The 24,133-nt window shown below is 46.5% G+C and overlaps 1 protein-coding gene across 1 annotated transcript in view; it reads left to right on the top strand.

Moving 5' to 3' along the window:
- The window catches only part of LOC311237062 (voltage-dependent N-type calcium channel subunit alpha-1B-like), a gene marked incomplete at its 5' end in the record, with an annotated part of 50,770 nt that overhangs the window by 6,935 nt on the left and 19,702 nt on the right, over nt 1-24,133 (top strand). Inside the window, 6 exons of the mRNA XM_084324870.1 lie at nt 8,315-8,434; nt 10,367-10,432; nt 14,476-14,567; nt 16,849-16,999; nt 18,933-19,060; nt 22,098-22,194. Of these exons, the coding sequence (XP_084180996.1) occupies nt 8,315-8,434; nt 10,367-10,432; nt 14,476-14,567; nt 16,849-16,999; nt 18,933-19,060; nt 22,098-22,194 (654 nt within the window). The remainder of the gene's footprint in view (nt 1-8,314; nt 8,435-10,366; nt 10,433-14,475; nt 14,568-16,848; nt 17,000-18,932; nt 19,061-22,097; nt 22,195-24,133) is intronic.

Here is a 24,133-nt window from a genome sequence, read left to right as displayed (position 1 = left end):
CCTAGAGAGAGAGCGAGAATACGTTAGTAGATAGTCTAAGGCCAGTGATTCTCAATATTATTTTGCATATCTAGGACCTCTAATTTAGTCCATGTCATGCACATCTACATAATATACTGTAGCATTACAAACCATTTGACAGCCAGGTCCAGCACCTCTCCGTTCTTGTCTTCTAGGAGCCATCGCAGCATGGCCAAGACCTTCCTCATCCAGCATACTGTCCTTCTGAAGGTCTGAAGTCATTAGTGGCCATGAACCTAGAGAGAGAGCGAGAATACGTTAGTAGATAGTCTAAGGCCAGTGATTCTCAATATTATTTTGCATATCTAGGACCTCTAATTTAGTCCATGTCATGCACATCTACATAATATACAGTAGCATCCATCAACACAGGATGACCCTTTCCAGCTGTTGAAATGAAAGTCCCAGATTGAAAAGTATATATATACACAGTCACACACACAATAAAACATTGTATACATCACTTACAAGCATGACCACTTGAAGATCTTGAAGACTTGGTAGATCTTGACCGTCTTGGGAGAGAGAGAGAGAAGGCATTACAGGATGACTCTTTGAAAATGATGTCCCAGATTAAAAAGTATATATTATATATACAGTCACACACACAATAAAAAAAATGTATACATCACTTACCACTTGAAGTAGTTGTTCTTGAGCCGTCTTCTGCGTTCATCTCATTGATGAGATCCAGCACTGTAACAGTATATTTGCAACAATGAAATTATATATTTTATTACAACTCTATCAGCTGAGTAACAATATTCATCAAAGTGTTGCGTGTTACAGTGTAGGTTAGTTTATTAGTGCATGACAGTAGGGTTAGCATACTTTTCACACTATAAGCCCCACCTGAATGATAGCCAGTTAGCAGCTCCGGGTACAGTATGTACCCCAACGTTAGCTCTCATAACGTTAGCAGCTCCTGGTACAGTATAGGTACCAAAAGTTATCTCTCATAGTCATAACGTTAGCAGCTGCGGGTACAGTATGTACCCCAACGTTAGCTCTCATAACGTTAGCCAGTTAGCAGCTCCTGGTACAGTAGGTACCAAAAGTTAGCTCTCATAGTCATAACGTTAGCAGCTCCGGGTACAGTATATGTACCCCAACGTTAGCTCTCATAACGTTAGCCAGTTAGCAGCTCCTGGTACAGTAGGAACCAAAAGTTAGCTGTCATAGTCATAACGTTAGCAGCTCCGGGTACAGTATACAACGTTAGCTAGTCATACCGTTAGCCAGTTAGCAGCTCCGGTATTTTACAGATCCCGCCAGTTTAATAATATCGAGCTAATAACGTTACAGTAGTCACTGAAAACACAGACTAAACAGCACTCATTTATATCAGCGGCACGCATTACTTATAAATAATAAAAGATATGTGTTGCACAATTACCTGAGGAGAAGATGCAATTCCGTTGCTCACGACGTGGTGCAGGCTGCCAGGCTCTGTCTGTAGCGCGGTTCAATTCAAATTTCAAACCGGGATCCCCCACAATGCAACGCATCAGTGTTGCCAGATTTGAGAGTCAGCCTTAATCTGACAAACCTTTGATAATAATGGGCGGTTCGGATATTGTTAATCCGATCTGGCAACCATGCTATCCTTGTTTCTCCGCACAGACTGACCACGGTTTTGATTGATTGATTGAAAACTTTGTTAACAGATTGCAGAATGGGTACAATACAGTACAGCTCAATACATACAATTGTTAAGGGCATGCAGACCAGAGAAAGACGTTCGTCTTGTTTACATCAGGGACCCCCATTTTCAATTCATCATAACATGACATGTGACATACAGATAGACACTTCTATACATTTATGACATACCAGATTTGCAAATACAGTAGGCCTACTGTTTGTGATACAAAAAGAGTCTAGAAAAGAGAGTATATATTTGACGTAGAACCGTACATTATAGGTGGGGGGGGGGTAGGAGGGGTGGGGGGGCACACTGTACAACTGCACAAGCACAACTGTACATTGGAATATTGACAAAACCATGTTTGGTACTTTACTGTACATTGGAGGGGGTTGGGTTAGGACATTTACAGGGGCCAGTTTCGAATTGCAGTCTCCCGTAGGTGTTCTTTGAGAGTGTTTTGAAAGTGGGTAGTGAACACATTCCTTTACATCTTTGGGTAGGGCGTTCCACATTGATGTGGCATAATTGCGAAACGTGTTCCTGTTTGAGCCGAATCTGGGTTTAACATGATTTGTGGAGCTCCCTCTATGGTGTTGTGGTCGTGGTATTCACTGACCTTTGGGAAGTATTTTGATATGTACACATATATGGGTACCTTGATCGTGTATAGTGTATCTTGTAGACAGGCCCATTGCAAGTTGCTGCACTCTGTCGTCTACTCTAAGCCGTTGTCACGTGGGCAGGGGCGAGGTGGGTTCTAGGAGTAAGGTCAAGCATGTAGTGTGACCAGTTTGTTTTGAGATGAATTGTGTAGCAGGGTCAAGTCAAGTCAAGTCAAGAGTTTTAATTGTCACGGCATACAAGTATACAATGAAATGCGGGTGGTCTTGCCCGCAACGATGTGCAATACGTGGTACAACATATAATAGAATCCAATAAAAAAACAACATTGTGCAATAAACAGGTAACAGGTAACATATTTGTGACATCTCGGTATCTGTACATATTATTTACAGGGCATATAGGACACGGTCAAAGAACACCAGATCCAGGCGTACAACTAGAACCACCAGAACAGTGAATACGAGCAAAGTAACACGACTAACTGGTAACGACAGATACAGATTACAAAACATACAATTAAAAAGTAAAAATCTCTAGAAAATCTAGTCAATTTACAAACCAATGAGCTTCTAGATACAGTAGAAAGGATATGCAGCCAGTATGAGCTTCTAGACAGACAGTAGAAGAGATATGCAGCCAGTATGAGCTTCTAGATAAGACAGTAGAAGAGATATGCAGCCAGTATGAGCTTCTAGATACAGTAGAACAGATATGCAGCCAGTATGATCTTCTATATAGAGACAGTAGAACAGATATGCAGCCAGTATGATCTTCTAGAGACAGTAGAACAGATATGCAGCCAGTATGAGCTTCTAGATACAGTAGAACAGATATGCAGCCAGTATGATCTTCTATATAGAGACAGTAGAACAGATATGCAGCCAGTATGATCTTCTAGAGACAGTAGAACAGATATGCAGCCAGTATGAGCTTCTAGATACAGTAGAACAGATATGCAGCCAGTATGAGCTTCTAGATAAGACAGTAGAAGAGATATGCAACCAGTATGAGCTTCTAGATAAGACAGTAGAAGAGATATGCAGCCAGTATGAGCTTCTAGATAGACAGTAGAACAGATATGCAGCCAGTATGAGCTTGTTGCATACTCATGTTAAACAGTTGGCATTAGTGCAGAATTGAACTAAAACTGTCTCATAGGAACGGATTCTGGAATGGCATTTTGAATAAATGACTAAATGACATAAATGAAAGCTCTCATCGACTCCGACAGATTGCTAGTCATTCATAATGGCATCGAAAGAATGTCCAAATGACCTGTGTTGTGTTAGCTTGTGTTAGCTTGGGGAGCTGCAGTCTGTGTTGTGTTAGCTTGTGTTAGCTTGGGGAGCTGCAGTCTGTGTTGTGTTAGCTTGTGTTAGCTTGGGGAGCTGCAGTCTGTGTTGTGTTAGCTTGTGTTAGCTTGGGGAGCTGCAGTCTGTGTTGTGTTAGCTTGTGTTAGCTTGGGGAGCTGCAGTCTGTGTTGTGTTAGCTTGTGTTAGCTTGGGGAGCTGCAGTCCATGTTGTGTTAGCTTGTGTTAGCTTGGGGAGCTGCAGTCTGTGTTGTGTTAGCTTGGGGAGCTGCAGTCTGTGTTGTGTTAGCTTGTGTTAGCTTGGGGAGCTGCAGTCTGTGTTGTGTTAGCTTGTGTTAGCTTGGGGAGCTGCAGTCTGTGTTGTGTTAGCTTCTGTTAGCTTGGGGAGCTGCAGTCCATGTTGTGTTAGCTTGTGTTAGCTTGGGGAGCTGCAGTCTGTGTTGTGTTAGCTTGTGTTAGCTTGGGGAGCTGCAGTCCATGTTGTGTTAGCTTGTGTTAGCTTGGGGAGCTGCAGTCTGTGTTGTGTTAGCTTGTGTTAGCTTGGGGAGCTGCAGTCTGTGTTGTGTTAGCTTGTGTTAGCTTGGGGAGCTGCAGTCCATGTTGTGTTAGCTTGTGTTAGCTTGGGGAGCTGCAGTCTGTGTTGTGTTAGCTTGTGTTAGCTTGGGGAGCTGCAGTCTGTGTTGTGTTAGCTTGTGTTAGCTTGGGGAGCTGCAGTCTGTGTTGTGTTAGCTTGTGTTAGCTTGGGGAGCTGCAGTCTGTGTTGTGTTAGCTTGTGTTAGCTTGGGGAGCTGCAGTCTGTGTTGTGTTAGCTTGTGTTAGCTTGGGGAGCTGCAGTCCATGTTGTGTTAGCTTGTGTTAGCTTGGGGAGCTGCAGTCCATGTTGTGTTAGCTTGTGTTAGCTTGGGGAGCTGCAGTCTGTGTTGTGTTAGCTTGTGTTAGCTTGGGGAGCTGCAGTCTGTGTTGTGTTAGCTTGTGTTAGCTTGGGGAGCTGCAGTCTGTGTTGTGTTAGCTTGTGTTAGCTTGGGGAGCTGCAGTCCATGTTGTGTTAGCTTGTGTTAGCTTGGGGAGCTGCAGTCTGTGTTGTGTTAGCTTGTGTTAGCTTGGGGAGCTGCAGTCTGTGTTGTGTTAGCTTCTGTTAGCTTGGGGAGCTGCGGTCCATGTTGTGTTAGCTTGTGTTAGCTTGGGGAGCTGCAGTCTGTGTTGTGTTAGCTTGTGTTAGCTTGGGGAGCTGCGGTCCATGTTGTGTTAGCTTGGGGAGCTGCGGTCCATGTTGTGTTAACTTGTGTTAGCTTGGGGAGCTGCAGTCTGTGTTGTGTTAGCTTGTGTTAGCTTGGGGAGCTGCGGTCCATGTTGTGTTAGCTTGTGTTAGCTTGGGGAGCTGCAGTCTGTGTTGTGTTAGATTGGGGAGCTGCAGTCTGTGTTGTGTTAGCTTGGGGAGCTGCGGTCCATGTTGTGTTAGCTTGGGGAGCTGCTAACTATAGAGGCCATAACCACAGTATTACATATACTCTTGTTAGCTTTATGAGGCTACATCAACACGCTCCTATGAATGCAGCATGTTAGCTTTATGAGGCTACATCAACATCCTATGAGTGCAGCTATAATGTTAGCTTTATGAGGCTACATCAACATGCAGGCTCCTATGAGTGCAGCTAATGTTATGAGGCTCTGCCCCCCCTCCACTCCTCTAACACCCACCTCGCTCTGCCCCCCCCCCTCCACTCCTCTAACATTTTATTTATTAATTTTATTATTATTATTTATTTGTTGCCATTAAAATAATTCTCCACTTGCACAACCTGAATATAGGGACTTCCGGCTGACTTCCGGTTGCCAATAGCACTTCCTGTCCCATCCAAATACATTGGTTTTAGCTACTTTTCTCCCCTTATTTAAACAACTTTGTCGTCACAGAGAGGCAATGAAACGTTTGTATTATTATAGTATAGAATGTATTTAATAAGCAAACGTTTGTCAGCAGGGTTTTTGGGCTGTATTTCATGCGTTTACTGTTAGTTTCCTTGCTCAGCCAGCATTAGCTAACAGAAGCTAGTGGTTAAACAGGCCGGATTAGCTTTGAGCTAACTATCTTTCCCGACCCATGTATTCATTCCATTCTAAACATAACGTTAGTTTACAAAACATGACCTGTCTATATAACGTTGAGGAACAAATTATAAGTGTGTGGGTGTGTGTTTTGGTGAACATTGGACTGCAAACAGAAAATGCATCACAGTTAGACAGTAGCTACTGTTAGCTGTCCTTCCGGATTAGCTTTGAGCTAACTATCTTTCCCGACCCATGTATTCATTCCATTCTAAACATAACGTTAGTTTACAAAACATGACCTGTCTATATAACGTTGAGGAACAAATTATACGTGTGTGGGTGTGTGTTTTGGTGAACATTGGACTGCAAACAGAAAATGCATCACAGTTAGACAGTAGCTACTGTTAGCTGTCCTTCCGGATTAGCTTTGAGCTAACTATCTTTCCCGACCCATGTATTCATTCCATTCTAAACATAACGTTAGTTTACAAAACATGACCTGTCTATATAACGTTGAGGAACAAATTATACGTGTGTGGGTGTGTGTTTTGGTGAACATTGGACTGCAAACAGAAAATGCATCACAGTTAGACAGTAGCTACTGTTAGCTGTCCTTCCGGATTAGCTTTGAGCTAACTATCTTTCCCGACCCATGTATTCATTCCATTCTAAACATAACGTTAGTTTACAAAACATGACCCGTCTATATAACGTTGAGGAACAAATTATATAGACGGGTAATGTTTTGAACAACTAACGTTACGTTTAGAATGGAATGCATCGGCAAAGATCCGTTAGCTCAAAGCTATTCCGGCCAGTTTATCAACTTCCTGTCATTTAGAAATATGATTTTATAGTGAAAATCATTACCAAAACGTCCGGAAAAACCTAACGGGAGCAGTATAGACGGTCATACAAATGTACAAATGCTATAAGGTGGCAAGAAATGCACTATAAACAATACTTTATGCATCGGCAAAGATCCTTAGCTCAAAGCTAGCGCAAGAAACGACGCCGCAAACCATTGCCGAGCCAGAGCCGGTTTATCTTTGGCGAGCCCGAGTCGGCTCTGCCCCGGCAACCATTGCCGTGCCAGAGCCGGTTTATCTTTGGCGAGCCCGAGTCGGCTCTGGCACGGCAAGCCGAGCCGGGCCAGAGCCGGTTTATATTTGGCGAGCCCGAGTCGGCTCTGCTTCGGCAACCATTGCCGTGCCAGAGCCGGTTTATCTTTGGCGAGCCCGAGTCGGCTCCGCCCCGGCAACCATTGCCGGGCCAGAGCCGGTTTATCTTTGGCGAGCCCGAGTCGGCTCCGCCCCGGCAACCATTGCCGGGCCAGAGCCGGTTTATCTTTGGCGAGCGCGAGTCGGCTCTGCCCCGGCAACCATTGCCGGGCCAGAGCCGGTTTATCTTTGGCGAGCGCGAGTCGGCTCTGCCCCGGCAACCATTAGCGCGCCAGATCCGGCTCATCGTTGGCGTGCCGTGCCGGACATATGCCGAGTGTGCCGACCGGTAGCCGGAATTGGGCCGAGTATGCTGGCCACCTGGGTAGTATCTTGTATCACATGGTATACTACAGTAGTATCTTGTATCACATGGTATACTACAGTAGTATCTTGTATCGCATGGTATACTACAGTAGTATCTTGTATCACATGGTATACTACAGTAGTATCTTGTATCGCATGGTATACTGCAGTAGTATCTTGTATCGCATGGTATACTACAGTAGTATCTTGTATCACATGGTATACTGCAGTAGTATCTTGTATCGCATGGTATACTACAGTAGTATCTTGTATCACATGGTATACTACAGTAGTATCTTGTATCGCATGGTATACTACAGTAGTATCTTGTATCACATGGTATACTACAGTAGTATCTTGTATCGCATGGTATACTACACTACAGTAGTAACTTAGAAATAATATTTCCTAGTCCACACGTACACTGGTATTTTCTAAACTGGTGTTTTTCCTCCTTTGTAAAAAAAATCCACATGAATGGTGTTTTAGAAAATCTCTCAGTCACACAAAAACACTCACATGAAATGAGCTGGAGGGGAGGCTGCAGGGAGCTCTCCATGGTCCTGATTGCAGAGAAAATACTCCGCTCTCCGGTTTCACCTGTCCACACGAATACACAGTGTATTTTTTTAAACTGAGTTTCTAAACATCTTCTTCCCTGGCAGGAGTTTTCAAAAAAGGTCAGATTTCAGTGACCTAAACCACAGGTTGCGTGTGGAGGAAACGCCAAACAGCAGAGAGAAACCTATGGTTTGAAAAAAACACCTGTGTACATGTGGATAAGGCCTAAATCCCTTTTTCTATTTCTCAGAAAGGGATTGATTGATTGAAAACTTTATTAACAGATTGCAGAATGGGTACAATGCAGTACATAGGATCATAATTAATTCCCCAGAATGTTAGATCAACTGTAGTCTCACAGATCTACTGTAACAATTTCCAGTGGTACATAAAAAGAACCAATACTGATTTTCTCAAATCAAACGCCTATACCTACGGACGGTACTACCACAGTGGCTGTATCACACATGAACACCAACTTCAGATACACAGAATCTGATGTGTACAAAGGCGCTTCCCCCGGGGTAAAGGGTTAAAGTGTGTAGCTGACTGAAGCCTTCTCCTCTCTTCTCCAGAACGACAAGATGATCAACCTGAGCTTCCTGAGGCTGTTCCGGGCGGCGCGGCTCATCAAGCTGCTGAGGCAGGGCTACACCATCCGCATCCTGCTGTGGACCTTCGTGCAGTCCTTCAAGGTGAGGGCGCACAACAGCACAAGCACACGGGTGACCTGGCACAGTCGAGGCTGTCTTGTTAACCCGCTCACTACCACACTACCAAAGGGTTAACACTTGCACGGCAACAATACAGAAGGTTAACCCTTTCACTGCCACACGACAAAAGGTTAAGGAGCTCACGATTCCTCAGAAAACCCCAAAATGTTGCGCAATTCAGAAATAGGTCAAAATGGAGATATTGGCCATTTTGAGTGCTTTGAAAGGTTCTCTATATGTCTCCTTATTTGTGAAACGTAATATGACTTGTAAATGTGTTAATTGTTGTTAGATTGTCCGACAGTATTATTTTCCTCGCTCAAAAACACATGTGCGCACACACACACACACACACACATACAAATATGTATGTGTGCACATGGACACATATTTAATTTCAAACCTTTATTTCAACTCGTAAGACACTGAAGTTACCCTCATTTACAGCGACGACGAGCTTACAAAACAGGTTTATCAGTCATTTCATTTCAGGCACAATAAATAAGTATAAACTATACAAATCAGCTAAGACAGTTACAAGTCGACACACAGTGGTCGGAGATCAGACTTTTAAATGCAGCCAAAGAAGGAAGAACCTTCCGCTTCAGAGTCAGTCGGAGAGAGATTCCAGCATCAAAGGAGAAAGCAGTTTTTCCAAATTCAGAACAAACTCGATACACATACACACACACGAGCAGGCACACACATACTACTACTACACAGTAGTTCAATGATTGATTGATGAGACGGAAGACTTGACGATGCCTCCCAGTCAGAATACCCGAACCAAAGTAACCCAAAGGCACAGTCCGCTTTCACTAAACCGCGCCCTCTGGACAGCAGCTGTTGTTGTGATGTTCACCTGGAGCAGCGGGTTGGACACGTCCCGGGGGAACGGGGTTGAACGGGGGAACGGGGGAAGGACACGGCTTAGGGAGCTAATGGCAGGTTAGATGTCGGCGGTGAGAAGCTTTTAAGCCCAATGAAAACGGATAGTCGCTGCGGAGAGTAAAACGGTGGCTATTTAATTAGGATAAAGCTGCAGCCTTCTCTGTTAGGGATATCAATGGCTGTTAAGGCAATCGACCCTCTGGGTCAGCTTGACTGTTCTGGTCCTTAAGAGCAAACAAGAGCGTTAAAATCTTACAAGGATGCTATCGAGAGACCTCTGTTGCCATAATAGAGAGAGAGAGAGAGAGAGAGAGAGAGAGAGGAGGGGAGAGAGAGAGAAAGCGAGAGGGGGGGAGAGAGAGACAGAAAGAGAGAATGGCTGTTTATTTTTTACAATTTGTTACTCACATTTTACCCATTCACTCACACATTCACTCACCGACGGCGGAGGCAACCATGCAAGGTGCCAACCTGCTCATCAGGAGCAATTAGGGGTTAAGTGTCTTGCTCAAGGACACTTCGACACGCTGCCGGGTGGAGCCGGAATCGAACCGGGAACCTTGCAATTACCAGACAACTGCTCTACCTCCTGATCCACTGTCGCTTATAAGAGGCTTACAAGAGGAATGAAAAAAAAGAGACGGGAAGAGAAGCTTGCTGTAAAAACACTGGTGTGGAGAATATCAGTTTTACATTGTGCTCTCTTTCCGTTCCTTCTTATTTGTATTCCGCTCTATTTAAAGACCTTCGTGTTGCTATAAGGTGGTGGAACGGGGCGCGTGGGAGGCGGGGCACAGCACAGCGTGGACACAGGCGCGAGACTGTAGCAGGAAGTCTGCTTCGCCAACACGTTGTAAACAACAGGAAGAAATAGCTGGGGATATATTTTTATTTGTTTTTCTGTGAGTGAGTTGAGTGAGTGCAGGAGTGTTTCTGTGTTTACTTGCAGTGTGAGCATCATTTATGACACACAGTATAATAATATAATAACATATAATAATCTGCCTATGTTTTATTGTTCAGGCCCTGCCCTATGTCTGCCTGCTCATCGCCATGCTCTTCTTCATCTACGCCATCATCGGCATGCAGGTGAGTCATGATTCATCATCCCCCAAGGTGACATGTCTAACATTTCCGCAGTAAAATGTATAAAAGCTACTAGACCTTTGTTTTCAATCAAGGAAACAGACCATTTATGTCAATGGCGTTATATTCCCTTTAACGCCTTCCTGACCTGCCCAACCCACCCCGTAGCATGACAAAGTAGGCTGGTAAAGCTATGCCTCCTAAAGTGTGAATCGGAAATACAGAAATACCGGCTACAGGCTTTCCGGTTTCCGGGCACCCCCAGTTCTGTTTATAGTCCCCAGTGAAACAAACAACAAGCAGCCGCTCGTACATCTCGAAAACAAGACAATGGAGTTATCAGCGGACATTTTCAACAAAACAATTATAGAAACGTGTGAAGTGCACAATATTTCCTCGTTTAAGCCACTGCAACGGCTTTGCTTTAAGAATTTGCTACATGACCGGGACGTTCTAGATTGTTTGCCGACAGGATTCGGGGGGGAGTGCATTTTCACGAGCACCTGTCGTGATTTCAGGGGCGGGACTTCCTACCCGATTCACACTTTCGGCCGTAGTGCTTTACCAGGCTTTATCTCTCGAGATAAAGCTGGGAACGAGGTTAATGACGAAGGGCCATGCCTCCGATATCACACATGTGATTGGCTGATTGGCTCATTAGGGGCGTGATCAGATCACACTTGATTGACAGCTTCCTTTTAGCTGATGTAGCTACCATTATATTTTTTACATTACATGCAATCACTAAAACATTGCTATAAACTAAAACTACCATATCTATCAAATGGACCCTACTTGGTGAGAAAGCTTGACTAATCCCTAACTAGCAAACTAGGTTAGACCACCCTGTGATCGTTTTTATTTAACTGTACTTCCCGGAGTATGGTGCTAATGGTTTTAGCATTTTAAATTCACTTTACCTGAAACGGTTAGCATCAGCTTTGATGTGCTAACACTTTTGAGCTAACCAGGGGTGTAAAAAGCACCCAGAAATTATACTTAAGTGAAAGTATGGGTACCGTCTCAAAATCGTACTCAAGTAAAAGTCAGAGTATCTGGCTAAAAACACACTTTTTAAAGTAAAAGTTAAAAAAGTTTCTACATTTAAATGTACTTAAGTACTAAAAAGTAAAAGTTTAAACTTTTGTTCTGGCTGTCTATTCTTCTGATAGCAGGTGTTTAATCAAAGATCCCCGCTTTCTAGTCTTGCACAAGGACCAATCAGCATGGGTATGGGCGGGTTCATTCTCCATTGATGGGGATTTGATTGGCTGTTTTTAAATAAAGTGCGGCCGCAGGATTAATAACGTTAACGTTAATTCGGCCAGAGAAACAAATATACTAATTAAAATGGTTGGACCTGCGAGATTTGTATTTTGTAGGTCTGCATCTTAAATGTAAGGAGTAAAAAGTATGTATTTTTTCTCTGAAATGTAATTGAGTAAAAGTACAAAGTACACAAACATAATAATACTAGAGTAAAGTACAAATCCCTAAAAATGGTACTTAAGTATTGTACCGAAGTACAATTACTCAAGTACTTTACACCCCTCGAGCTAACTTACTTATCAATGTGATTAATCCTGTGATTTGAGTGATTTACCCCCAGTCTGCCGGTAGCTTTCAAACCATGTCAGGCTCATTTGATTTCTCAATCTCGCTAAAAGCAAATAAAATGCAGACAAAACAGTGAAGTACTATACTTAAGTACAACTTGGAGGTACTCGTACTTCACGTCCGACGAAGTGTGACGAGCACAAGGCTGACAACCCATCAACGGCCTCCGTCTCTGCTGAGTAAACAAACCGAAGCCTGTCTTTCCTTATCAAACAGATGGACGCAACCTTTAGATTTGATTGCTTGTTTAAAAAGGAAACGGTGCATTCCGGCCAATCTCATAAATTGCCGTCTTGCCATCCTGCAGATTAGTGAGGGAGCTGTAAATCAGCTGTAACTGCATCTTCTCCTAAGAGAGCGGCTGTTTTTATGTGTTATATAATCGTGGTGGTCCCCCCCCTCTCCAGTAAGGAGACCTTATTCACACAGCAGCCATTTTGCTCTTATGATCATGCTCAGAATTCATCCAAGGAATCCCAACCTGAGCATGACATAAGAGCAAAATGGCCGCCGCCGCGTGAATATGGTCAATGAAGACCACGCCTCCACAGTAAGCAACACATCTCACACTGCTTTGTGCTTTCAATGTGAGTTTAGAGATGATCCATAATGATCAGAGATGATAGAAATGGCTACAGTTTACAGTACGAAACACTCGTAGCATATTCAGTTGTCTGTTTATGTACACGCCGGTTGCTGAAGTGCTACTGACAGATTATGTGATCGTTGCCAGCGGTCCCCTGGGTACGGCACAGGCCTGTGTTTATGGGCCAGCGGTACTAGCCTTGCCTCAGGGCCTATGAATAATTCAGCCGGGCCTTGAGGGCGTTCTGGAGTGGTATCAATGGGACGTCACAATGAGTGGCTGTCTCGCATGCATGTGTATGTGCACGTGTACGCAAATACACAATCCCACATCTTTATCTATCTCTCTCTCCCCCCCCCTTCTCCTCCTTTCTCTCTCTCTTTCTCTCTCTCTTTGTCTCTCTCTCCCCCTCCTGCTCTCTCTCCTTTCTCTCTCTCTCCCCTCCTCTCTCTCTGTCTCTCTTTCTCTCTCTCCCCTCCCCTCTCTCTCATTTTCTCTCCCCTCCTCTCTATCTCTATTTCTTTCTCCCCTCCTCTCTCTCTTTCTCTCTCTCTTTCTATTATCTTGCCTTGGACTGCATTTAGTAAATGGACTGCATTCTTATACTGTATCACTTTTATCCAAAGCGATTTACACCTTATGCCTCACATTCACCCATTCACTCACACATTCACACACCGACGGCGGAGGCGGCCATGCAAGGTGCCAACCTTAGGGGTTAAGTGTCTTGCTCAAGGACACTTCGACACTCTGCCGGGAGGAGCCGGAATCTAACCGGGAACCTTCCAATTACCAGACGACCGCTCTCTACCTCCTGAGCCACTGTCGCTTATAAGAGGCTTACAAGAGGAATGAAAAAAGAGACACAGGAAGAGAAGCTTGCTGTAAAACGTATGGAGAATATCAGTTTTACATTGTGCTCTCTTTCCGTTCCTTCTTATTTGTATTCCGCTCTTGTCCTTCGTGTTGCTATAAGGTGTGGGCGTGTGGGCTAGCGGGCCGCGTGGGAGGCAGCTAGGGCACAGCGTGGTCACGGACACAGCCGCGAGACTGTAGCAGGAAGTCTGCCTCGCCAACACGTTGTAAACAACAGGAAAACATTTCTGGGGATATATTTTCATTTCCCACACAACAGCTTAACCAATAAATAGAGATTCAATTAAATATATATTTTTGTGATAATCGGTTTTTCGAAGGGCGTGGAAAAGAATTCACAGAAAATGTATAAAAGAGCCAGCTGCGCACGCGTTGCTTATTGACGTACGGCTGCAGGCGGCGTCTGTAGCGGCGTCTGTAGCGCCGTCTGTAGCGCCGTCTGTAGCCCTGTCTGTAGCGCCGTCTGTAGCCCTGTCTGTAGCGCCGTCTGTAGCCCTGTCTGTAGCGCCGTCTGTAGCCCTGTCTGTAGCGCCGTCTGTAGCCCTGTCTGTAGCGCCGTCTGTAGCCCTGTCTGTAGCGCCGTCTGTAGCCCTGTCTGTAGCGCCGTCTGTAGCCCTGTCTGTAGCGCCGTCTGTAGCCCTGTCTGTAGCGCCGTCTGTAGCGCCGTCTGTAGCGCCGTCTGTAGCCCTGTCTGTAGCGCCGTCTGTAGCCCTGTCTGTAGCGCCGTCTGTAGCCCTGTCTGTAGCGCCGTCTGTAGCCCTGTCTGTAGCGCCGTCTGTAGCCCTGTCTGTAGCGCCGTCTGTAGCCATGTCTGTAGCGCCGTCTGTAGCGCCGTCTGTAGAGGCGTCTGTAGCCCTGTCTGTAGGGCCGTCAGTAGTGCCTGTCTTTTCACTGTGGCCCAGTAGATGCTGTTTACATTCATTTTAAGTTGGTTTGATTTCTCATCTCTTCCTCCTCCTTCCTGCAGGTCTTTGGGAACATAGAGCTGAACGAGGACACGGCCATCAACCACCACAACAACTTCCAGACCTTCTTTCAGGCCTTGTTGCTTCTCTTCAGGTCAGCATGTCTCCATTTTATACAGACTGTCCCTGCCCTACAGTCTACAGACTGTCCCTGCTCTACAGTACAGACTGTCCCTGCTCTACAGTACAGACTGTCCCTGCTCTACAGTATATAGACTGTCTCTGCTCTACAGTACAGATTGTCCCTGCTCTACAGTACAGACTGTCCCTGCTCTACAGTCTACAGACTGTCCCTGCTCTACAGTTTACAGACTGTCTCTGCTCTACAGTACAGACTATCCCTGCTCTACAGTACAGACTATCCCTGCTCTACAGTACAGACTGTCTCTGCCCTACAGTACAGACTGTCCCTGCTCTACAGTATATAGACTGTCCCTGCTCTACAGTACAGACTGTCCCTGCTCTACAGTCTACAGACTGTCCCTGCTCTACAGTACAGACTGTCCCTGCTCTACAGTACAGACTGTCCCTGCTCTACAGTCTACAGACTGTCCCTGCTCTACAGTACAGACTGTCCCTGCTCTACAGTACAGACTGTCCCTGCTCTACAGTATATAGACTGTCCCTGCTCTACAGTACAGACTGTCCCTGCTCTACAGTACAGACTGTCCCTGCTCTACAGTACAGACTGTCCCTGCTCTACAGTCTACAGACTGTCCCTGCCCTACAGTACAGACTGTCTCTGCTCTACAGTACAGACTGTCCCTGCTCTACAGTATATAGACTGTCCCTGCTCTACAGTATATAGACTGTCTCTGCTCTACAGTCTACAGACTGTCCCTGCTCTACAGTATATAGACTGTCCCTGCTCTACAGAATATAGACTGTCCCTGCTCTACAGTCTACAGACTGTCCCTGCTCTACAGTATATAGACTGTCCCTGCTCTACAGTCTACAGACTGTCCCTGCTCTACAGAATACAGACTGTCCCTGCTCTACAGTCTATAGACTGTCCCTGCTCTACAGTCTACAGACTGTCCCTGCTCTACAGTCTACAGACTGTCCCTGCTCTACAGTACAGACTGTCCCTGCTCTACAGTATATAGACTGTCCCTGCTCTACAGTATATAGACTGTCCCTGCTCTACAGTACAGACTGTCCCTGCTCTACAGTATATAGACTGTCCCTGCTCTACAGTATATAGACTGTCCCTGCTCTACAGTATATAGACTGTCCCTGCTCTACAGTACAGACTGTCCCTGCTCTACAGTATATAGACTGTCCCTGCTCTACAGTACAGACTGTCCCTGCTCTACAGTATATAGACTGTCCCTGCTCTACAGTATACAGACTGTCCCTGCTCTACAGTATACAGACTGTCCCTGCTCTACAGTTTACAGACTGTCCCTGCTCTACAGTATATAGACTGTCCCTGCTCTACAGTACAGACTGTCCCTGCTCTACAGTCTACAGACTGTCCCTGCTCTACAGTATACAGACTGTCCCTGCTCTACAGTATACAGACTGTCCCTGCTCTACAGTTTACAGACTGTCCCTGCTCTACAGTCTATAGACTGTCCCTGCTCTACAGTACAGACTGTCCCTGTTCTACAGTCTATAGACTGTCCCTGCTCTAGAGTACAGACTGTCCTTGCTCTACAGTACAGACTCTCCCTGCTCTACAGAATATAGACTGTCCCTGCTCTACAGTACAGACTGTCCCTGCTCTACAGTATATAGACTGTCCCTGCTCTACAGTATATAGACTGTCCCTGCTCTACAGTATATAGACTGTCCCTGCTCTACAGTATATAGACTGTCCCTGTTCTACAGTACAGACTGTCCCTGCTCTACAGTAAACAGACTGTCCCTGCTCTACAGTATATAGACTGTCCCTGCTCTACAGTATATAGACTGTCCCTGCTCTACAGTATATAGACTGTCCCTGCTCTACAGTATATAGACTGTCCCTGCTCTACAGTACAGACTGTCCCTGCTCTACAGTAAACAGACTGTCCCTGCTCTACAGAATACAGACTGTCCATGGCCTACAGTTTACCCCCATTGCTAACATCACATATAATTTATAGCAACTGTACAAAATAGACAACATCCTGCTATGAGTCACCTGTGTGTCTGTATCCTGTGATGATTGAGCAATGATGACATTGCATGAGTGCGCGTGTTGATTCACGTGATAATCAACCTAAACTGTGCGTTGTGTTTGTTTGTGTGTGTGTGTATGTGTGTGTGTGTGTGTGTGTGTGTGTGTGTGTGTGTGTGTGTGTGTGTGTGTGTGTGTGTGTGTGTGTGTGTGTGTGTGTGCGTGCGTGCGTGCGCGCGCGTGTGTGTGTGTGTGCGCGTGTCTCCCGCAGGAGTGCGACAGGCGAGGCGTGGCACGAGATCATGCTGGCGTGTCTGAGTAACGGGCCGTGTGATCAGCTCTCAGGCTCCACGGGGAAGGAGTGCGGAAGCGACTTTGCCTATTTCTACTTTGTCTCCTTCATCTTCCTCTGCTCCTTCCTGGTCAGTGAGGCGTGGAGCAGTGACCGTCTCACCCACATACACACACATACTGCACGGTCTGTTTGGCACCGCGGTCCACATTCGCCCATTAACCCTCGAACACGCTCGTGAAGTAAAGGAAATTGTATTTACAAAGACGTTTGTTCAAAGATGAAAAGAAATGTCTTTGTTCTTTTGCGATGGTATTGGATGATGTCAGGTAGCAAATTATTTCCAAAATTCCAAAGCGTTTTGGAATGAAACGTTTCATTTTCTACTAGGCATAGTTATTGAAATCTAGTTTTTATCTGGGGGTGGACTAACTGTATATCTAATATCTATAGTATCAGTCAAAGGTTTTGACACACTTTCTCATAGAAGTGAATAAGATGGCCCATGTATATGCTGATGACACGGTTATCTATTGTATGGCGGATTCTGTGCAGTTAGCTACTGAAAACGTGCAGCTCTCTTTTATTGCTTTGCAAGATGCCCTACATCAACTTAAGCTTGTTCTCAATTGGACAGGACTGCTCCAGCCCATCAAACACAAGCTAGTAACTGGATCAAATTTAAAGTTCCACGGACTAGTACAGGACTCGGCAGGACAGCATTCTCTTATGCAGCCCCAAAGTCCTGGAACGACATTCAGTCAAAGTTAAAGTTGGAAGTTCTTCCTTCCCTTAGGGAATTTAAATGTCTTGTGTTGTAACTGTTCTTAACACATTGGTCGCCAACAGCATCATAATTCGTTATTGCCCGCCATGCGTTGAACGCCAACAATGTGATAATTCGTTGTTGGGATCAATATTTAATTTTTTTGCCATGGCATTCATAATTCATCCAGCCTACCTGCGGGACTGCAGCGGCACCCTGTCTGATATTGCAACGCCTCAATACCGCCGCCTGGTGGATGATCGGGCGAGTTACACTCCACACCAAACCGGAAGTGGCGCTGGTGCATCGAGGAAATCCCTCCGGCAGTAATATCTTGTAATGTGGATCAAGAGACACAATCGAGTGCATTGGGATCGCTTTCGAAACGCAATAATCTATATGATTTCGGCGTTTATTGCGTCATACAATCGGGAAATGGATCTAGCAGATAGACGTCAAATAATTTGAATATTTTTCATCCAGTCTCATCGGCGAACGGTAAGAGGAATATAACGTTATTTTCAGCTTGTCCATTTCTTTGTTTGCAATCCATCTGGTCAACATATCAACCCATACTAAATAAAGCTGTTACTGACGATCAAGGAATTATAAACGACCCCCCCCCCCTTTCCTTCACGCATGATGAAGCATAATGTATACCGATCATATACATTTGAATTTTTAATATAGCGTGTATAGGAAAGAAACGCCAATCGATAATCTATCATATGCTTCAGGGCCTATAACTCGCGTTTTTGGAATTACAGCAGAAAAGCTTAAAACATACTTATTCTCGACGGTATTAACACAACAATGTATGAATGAAAAAATATAACGTTCCCACATCCGGAACGATAGATACCCGATGTTCAATGGGCCATAGTAATGTCAATATAGCTATAATATTTAAAAAGTTATAGCCCTGCAAAGAAGGTAAACATCTCCATAGGCTTACAGCGGTGGCAGACTGGGTATAAGGATGGGCATACTGCGTGGCAATCAAAGTGTTAACTGATTGCACTGCACATTGTTTTGTTGTTTTATCTTGTTGTACACTCAGCAGTTCTGTAAATGAGGTGGCCTCACCTCAGAGCTCACCTGAGTATAAATAAAGGTTTCAATCAATTCAAATGTTGTGTCCAAACCTTTGACTGGTACCATACGTATATATATATATATATATATATATATATATATATATATATATATATATATATATATATATATATATATATCATATATATATCGTACTCATTCAAGTAAAATCGCATACTCTTCTTCTCTCCTCCCCTTCCAGATGCTGAATCTCTTCGTAGCCGTCATCATGGACAACTTCGAGTACCTGACCAGGGACGCTTCAATCCTGGGGCCTCACCACCTGGACGAATTCATCCGCGTGTGGGCCGAGTACGACCCTGCCGCCTGGTAGGTCCCCCCCCCTCCCCTCGGTCCTCTTAAAAGTCTCAAGATATATAGTCCCCCGCGTCAGAGGGAGGACATGGGGAAACAGGACACAGAAATGTGTCCGTTTGAGCAGGGGCCTACTGCAAGTTCCAGCTGGGTGACTCGGTGACGTGTGATGACAGGAAGGGATCCTGTGTCTGGCGGCGTCCGCGGCGGCATCCGTGAGGGACGTTAAGCCGTAGCCTGGAGTGCGCGGGGAGGCTGAGAGGATGAAGCCGCACCCCCCCCTCCCCCCCAATCAGACCGACTGATGCGTTGTAAATCCAGAGTTCGTTCCGCTCCGCGCCCTCTCAGGCAGAAGCACCACTCGCTATAAGCCTCCTCTGTCTGTCATTGTGGAAGTGGAGAGGAATTATTTCCATATTTCCGGCTCACAGTGCCGGTTCATCCTGTGTGCCGCTCTCTCAGCTCTGCCGTCTCTCGTCCCGTTGAGAATATTACCTCAGAAGAACTCGAGAGACGGATACAAAGACGCAGGGTTTTTCGCCGGAACTGTCTGAGAGAGAACTGTGTGTGTGTGTGTGTCTGTGTGTCTGTGTGTGTGTGTGCGCGTATGTGCGTGTGTGTGTGTGTGTGTGTGTGTGTGTGTGTGTGTGTGTGTGTGTGTGCGTGTGTGTGTGTGTGTGTGTGTGATTATATAAGGGCTAAAGAAGGCTGTCGGTGAGTCAGTCAAAAATGTAAGATGGGGAATATGGGACCTGCCATCCCCTGAGACAGACGTGATGGCGGGGGAGGAATCATTATTAGTCATTTTGGCCAGAATCATCGGGTTTTCTCTCACTGAGGTACTTACGGTGGCGATGGTCTTTCAAATATTTGGCACACTTTATGATTGAAGATTTCACATTTATTAAAGCTGCACTGCGGAACATTTGCATCCGTTACATTTAAGCCCTCGCCGAACCAGTCTATCTACACAGTGCTGATTAAGCCTGGTCAGCGCCAGGTGCCTCTCTCGGTATTTCTCAGTGTACCGGAGTAGTGTCTGTGTAGACGTTCCCACGCTGGTGCACCGGTAGTGATGTGTCTTTTTTTTTATCCACTTTTTCTCCTCTTTTTTCTATTTTTCTCCCATCCCAATTCCGTTGTGCCAATTCTCCCCTCCCCTGTCTTGAACATTGCTTGCATATGCCCCCCACTGGCCGGTTGTAGGGAGGATAGAAGCCTTGCATCACGTGTCCCCTCCGATACACGAGGAGGCAGCCTGTCACATCTTTTCACCTGCCAGCGCGGACTCTTATTGGCGAGGTGTAAAGTGTGGGAGGCTCACACTACCCCCGCCATTTCCTGTCTCTGCTGTGCAGGCATCCCCAACCGACCTGTAGGAGTCGCTGTCCACAACGTCCAGATTACCACCCATCGACTTCCACCCGCTAACTCTGCCAATTGAGTCAGTATGACGGCCGGCCCAAGCCAGAGGCAACGCCGACAGCCGGAGTCGAACCCGGTGTCTCTTGCGTTGGTGACGAGTGCAATGTCCGCTGCGCCACCCATCCGCTCGGTAGTGATGTGTCTTGTGTCGACCGGCGATGATCGGTTACTTTGCCAGAAGCCCAGAGCGGAAGAGGAGAAGAAGAACAACAAGAACAGCGTTAGCGACTGGTGGAATGGTGGAAAAACGCTCAAGAAAGGTTTCTGGAGTGGATGCTCCAGATGAAAATAACTTGGCATTCAGAGGAAGGAATTAAGTAAAAAACGGAAAAAAGAAAGCGATCGATGACGAGGACAAACACGGATAACTACTTCCGCTCACTGCCAGTAGGTGGAGACAAAGGTTCCGCACTGTAGCTTTAATTTGACTGTATCGTGTGTATCATGAGGCACCCCCCCCCCCCCCCCCCCCCGCCATCTGAGAAGATTGTTGTTAGAAAGTATACAGTACTAGTTGAGGACAGATCAGTGGAGAGAGTGAAGTGCACTAAATGTCGTGTCTTAACCTCTTAAACATTGAATGAAGATGCACCTATTAAGTGTACTAAATGTCGTGTCCTAACCTCTTAAACATACTGTATGACGAGGATGCAGCTATCAAGTGTACTAAATGTCGTGTCCTAACCTCTTATACGTATCTTCTCTGTTGCAGCGGAAGGATATGCTATCAGGATATGTACAAATTGTTGCGTTTTATTTCGCCCCCCCTCGGCCTGGGGAAGAAGTGCCCTAATAGGGTTGCCTATAAGGTTTGCAGACTTCCCACACGTTCCCTTCATCATAGGGGGCTGCGGTGGCCTCAGAGGGAGAACGATTCAACCCCACACACATACCAACAACACGCATTCCCCCTCTACTAACCGGCTGGCAGGTAACCATGGTAACTGCTGGAAACAATGCCACAAGTCAGTCTCCTGCCATAAAAAGAGGCCTTGGTCAGATTGAGCAGTCGAGCTGTGATCCCGCAGCGCACGGTCCCAGGCGCTCGGTCCCAGGCGCTCGGTCCCAGGCGCACGGTCCCAGGCGCTCGGTCCCAGGCGCTCGGTCCCAGGCGCTCGGTCCCAGGCGCTCGGTCCCAGGCGCTCGGTCCCAGGCGCTCGGTCCCAGGCGCGGGGCCTCGCGTCGGCTCCAGGTGGCGAGCATTGTGCGCTTTGTTTCCACGCTGGTCGTCCATTTTGGTTCCTGCCGATGTCTCTTAGCATGCAGAAAACAGAGGACATCTTAACACAGTGTCTACTACACTCATTCCCTTTTTAAGCATACATCTCCCAGGATCCCTCCCATTCAGCATCTCTCCTCAGGGAATCCTCCAGGAACATCCCCCCTTTCCTGACCCCCTGATCTCGGGATCCATTCCTGTCCGCCGTCTGACCGGGATGGCATCCCACCACAAGATCCTGGAAATCTTATTAACACAGATTTCCGTGTTTTCTTCTTTCGTTTCCTGTTTTTTGACACTTTTCTTTATTTTATCCCCTAACTGCCCATCCCCCTCTCCCTCTCCTACCACCTCCTCATCTCCATCTCTCTCCTCCCATGGCGTCCCACCGCCTTTCCCCCCGCGAAGTGGCCGTATGACGTACCTCGATATGTACGAGATGCTCCGACACATGTCCCCTCCGCTAGGTTTGGGGAAGAAATGTCCGCCCCGGGTGGCTTACAAGGTAGAACCACTCCCTCCGAACCCCCTCCCCTCCCCTCCCCACCCGCTCCTCTCCTCTCCACTCCTTCATCCTGCAGTCGCTGTTGCTTCCTGTCCTCCTGCCCACCTGTTCTTCTGTCAGTATGTCACAGCCAATAGCTGCTCTGCTCGGTGTGGTGGTGCTGGTGTTGTTCCTTCCTTCTCTCTTTTCATTCGTCCAATCCTGTCGCCCCCCCCCTCGTCCCATGCTGCTGAAGTCTGTAGTGTACTGTGCTGCTGCAGTCTGTAGTGTACTGTGCTGCTGGAGTCTGTAGTGTACTGTGCTGCTGCAGTCTGTAGTGTACTGTGCTGCTGCAGTCTGTAGTGTACTGTGCTGCTGCGGTCTGTACTGTACTGTGCTGCTGGGGTCTGTAGTGTACTGTGCTGCTGGGGTCTGTAGTGTACTGTGCTGCTGCGGTCTGTACTGTACTGTGCTGCTGCTGTCTGTAGTGTACTGTGCTGCTGCGGTCTGTAGTACGGACAATACAGAATGGGTTACATCTGATTACGAGGCTATGTTTATGAAAATAAACATGAGGATCTAAGGAAAGAGATCACGTTGCAGTGTCGTTTCTTATGACTAACGGATGTACTAACAGGGATTGATACAAACACAACGCAGGACAGAAACATCTAACAGTACTGTGTTGCTTGCTTCTCTTATCCACTACGATTGGTTCAGAGATAGGAAGCTCGAGTCCAGCAGGCGCTGTTATAACAACACAGGCTGGAGTGAATTGACCCGTCTCAAACCCCGCCCTCTTTTCTTGAGGATGAAGAAAAGAGGGCGGGGTTTGAGACAGGGTCAATAGTGATGGAGTGGTAGTAGACGTTGACCAGGAGCAGGGTCAGTCCTCAGGTCGTGCCAAGCTGCTTAACCTCTTAGCGCGCCACTTCCGGTGAGCGGGCCCCCCCAGTGCGTTGTTATACGCAGTTGTCAAAGTGAATCACGGTTAAAATGGCGCTGCCCTTGGCCCGCTTTAAAAGCGTCTGCCGAGCGACCGGTGGGTCTGACGCGTGTGTGGTGCGTGCGTCTCCAAATAGAACTCCTCCCTTTGCGAGACCTAGCGACAGGGAGAGACGTGAGAGGATAGGGAGACGAGGAGAGACGTGAGAGACACAGATAATGCTGTAGCAGCAACACTAGAGTGAGTCTAGCCACCCCTCCCCCCTCCATCTCTCTTCTATATCTCATCCTCTCTTTTTTTCGCTGTTGAGGAAACCTGTCTCGATAAGCTGCCTGCCTGGTTTCACTTCCTCATTTAACGCTCTGTCTGCAGGCAGAGCTCCACAATCCCTCCTATCATTCCTTTACTTTGTCTGGATGCCAGTCCTCTAACTCCTCCTGTGTGTGTGCATGTGTGCGTGTGTATATGTTCATGTGTGTGTGTGTGCGTGTGCATGCATGTGTGCTCGCGTGCACATTATTGTGTGTTTGTGTTTGCGTGCTGCCCGTGTCTGTGGTTATTTCTCTCTCTCGGTAGTGGGCACTACATGTCAGAGCCTGCATGCATAGTTGGTCTCCTCTCCTCTCCTCTCCTCTCCTCTCCTCTCCTCTCCTCTCCTCTCCTCTCCTCTCCTCTCCTCTCCCCTCTCCTCTCTCTCTCTTCTCTTCTCTTCTCTTCTCTTCTCTTCTCTTCTCTTCTCTTCTCTTCTCTTCTCTTCTCTTCTCTTCTCTTCTCTTCTCTCTTCTCTTCTCTTCTCTTCTCTTCTCTTCTCTTCTCTTCTCTTCTCCTCTCCTCTCCTCTCCTCTCCTCTCCTCTTCTCTCCTCTTCTCCTCTCCTCTGCATCTCTTCATCTGTATTGTGCAGGCTTCCTGTGTGGATGTGCAGTACAGTATGCTCTCTCTCTCTCGAGGCTCTAGGGAGACTTGCCTCATCTGCGATTCGCCTCCGCTTGTTCTCGAAGACAGTGAGAAGCAT

The sequence above is a fragment of the Notolepis coatsorum genome (assembly GCF_963971535.1).
Source record: "Notolepis coatsorum genome assembly, chromosome: 11".
In the NCBI taxonomy this organism is placed as follows: domain Eukaryota; kingdom Metazoa; phylum Chordata; class Actinopteri; order Aulopiformes; family Paralepididae; genus Notolepis; species Notolepis coatsorum.
Note: the sequence above shows the minus strand (reverse complement) of the source record. Positions and strands in the feature narration are given on the sequence as shown.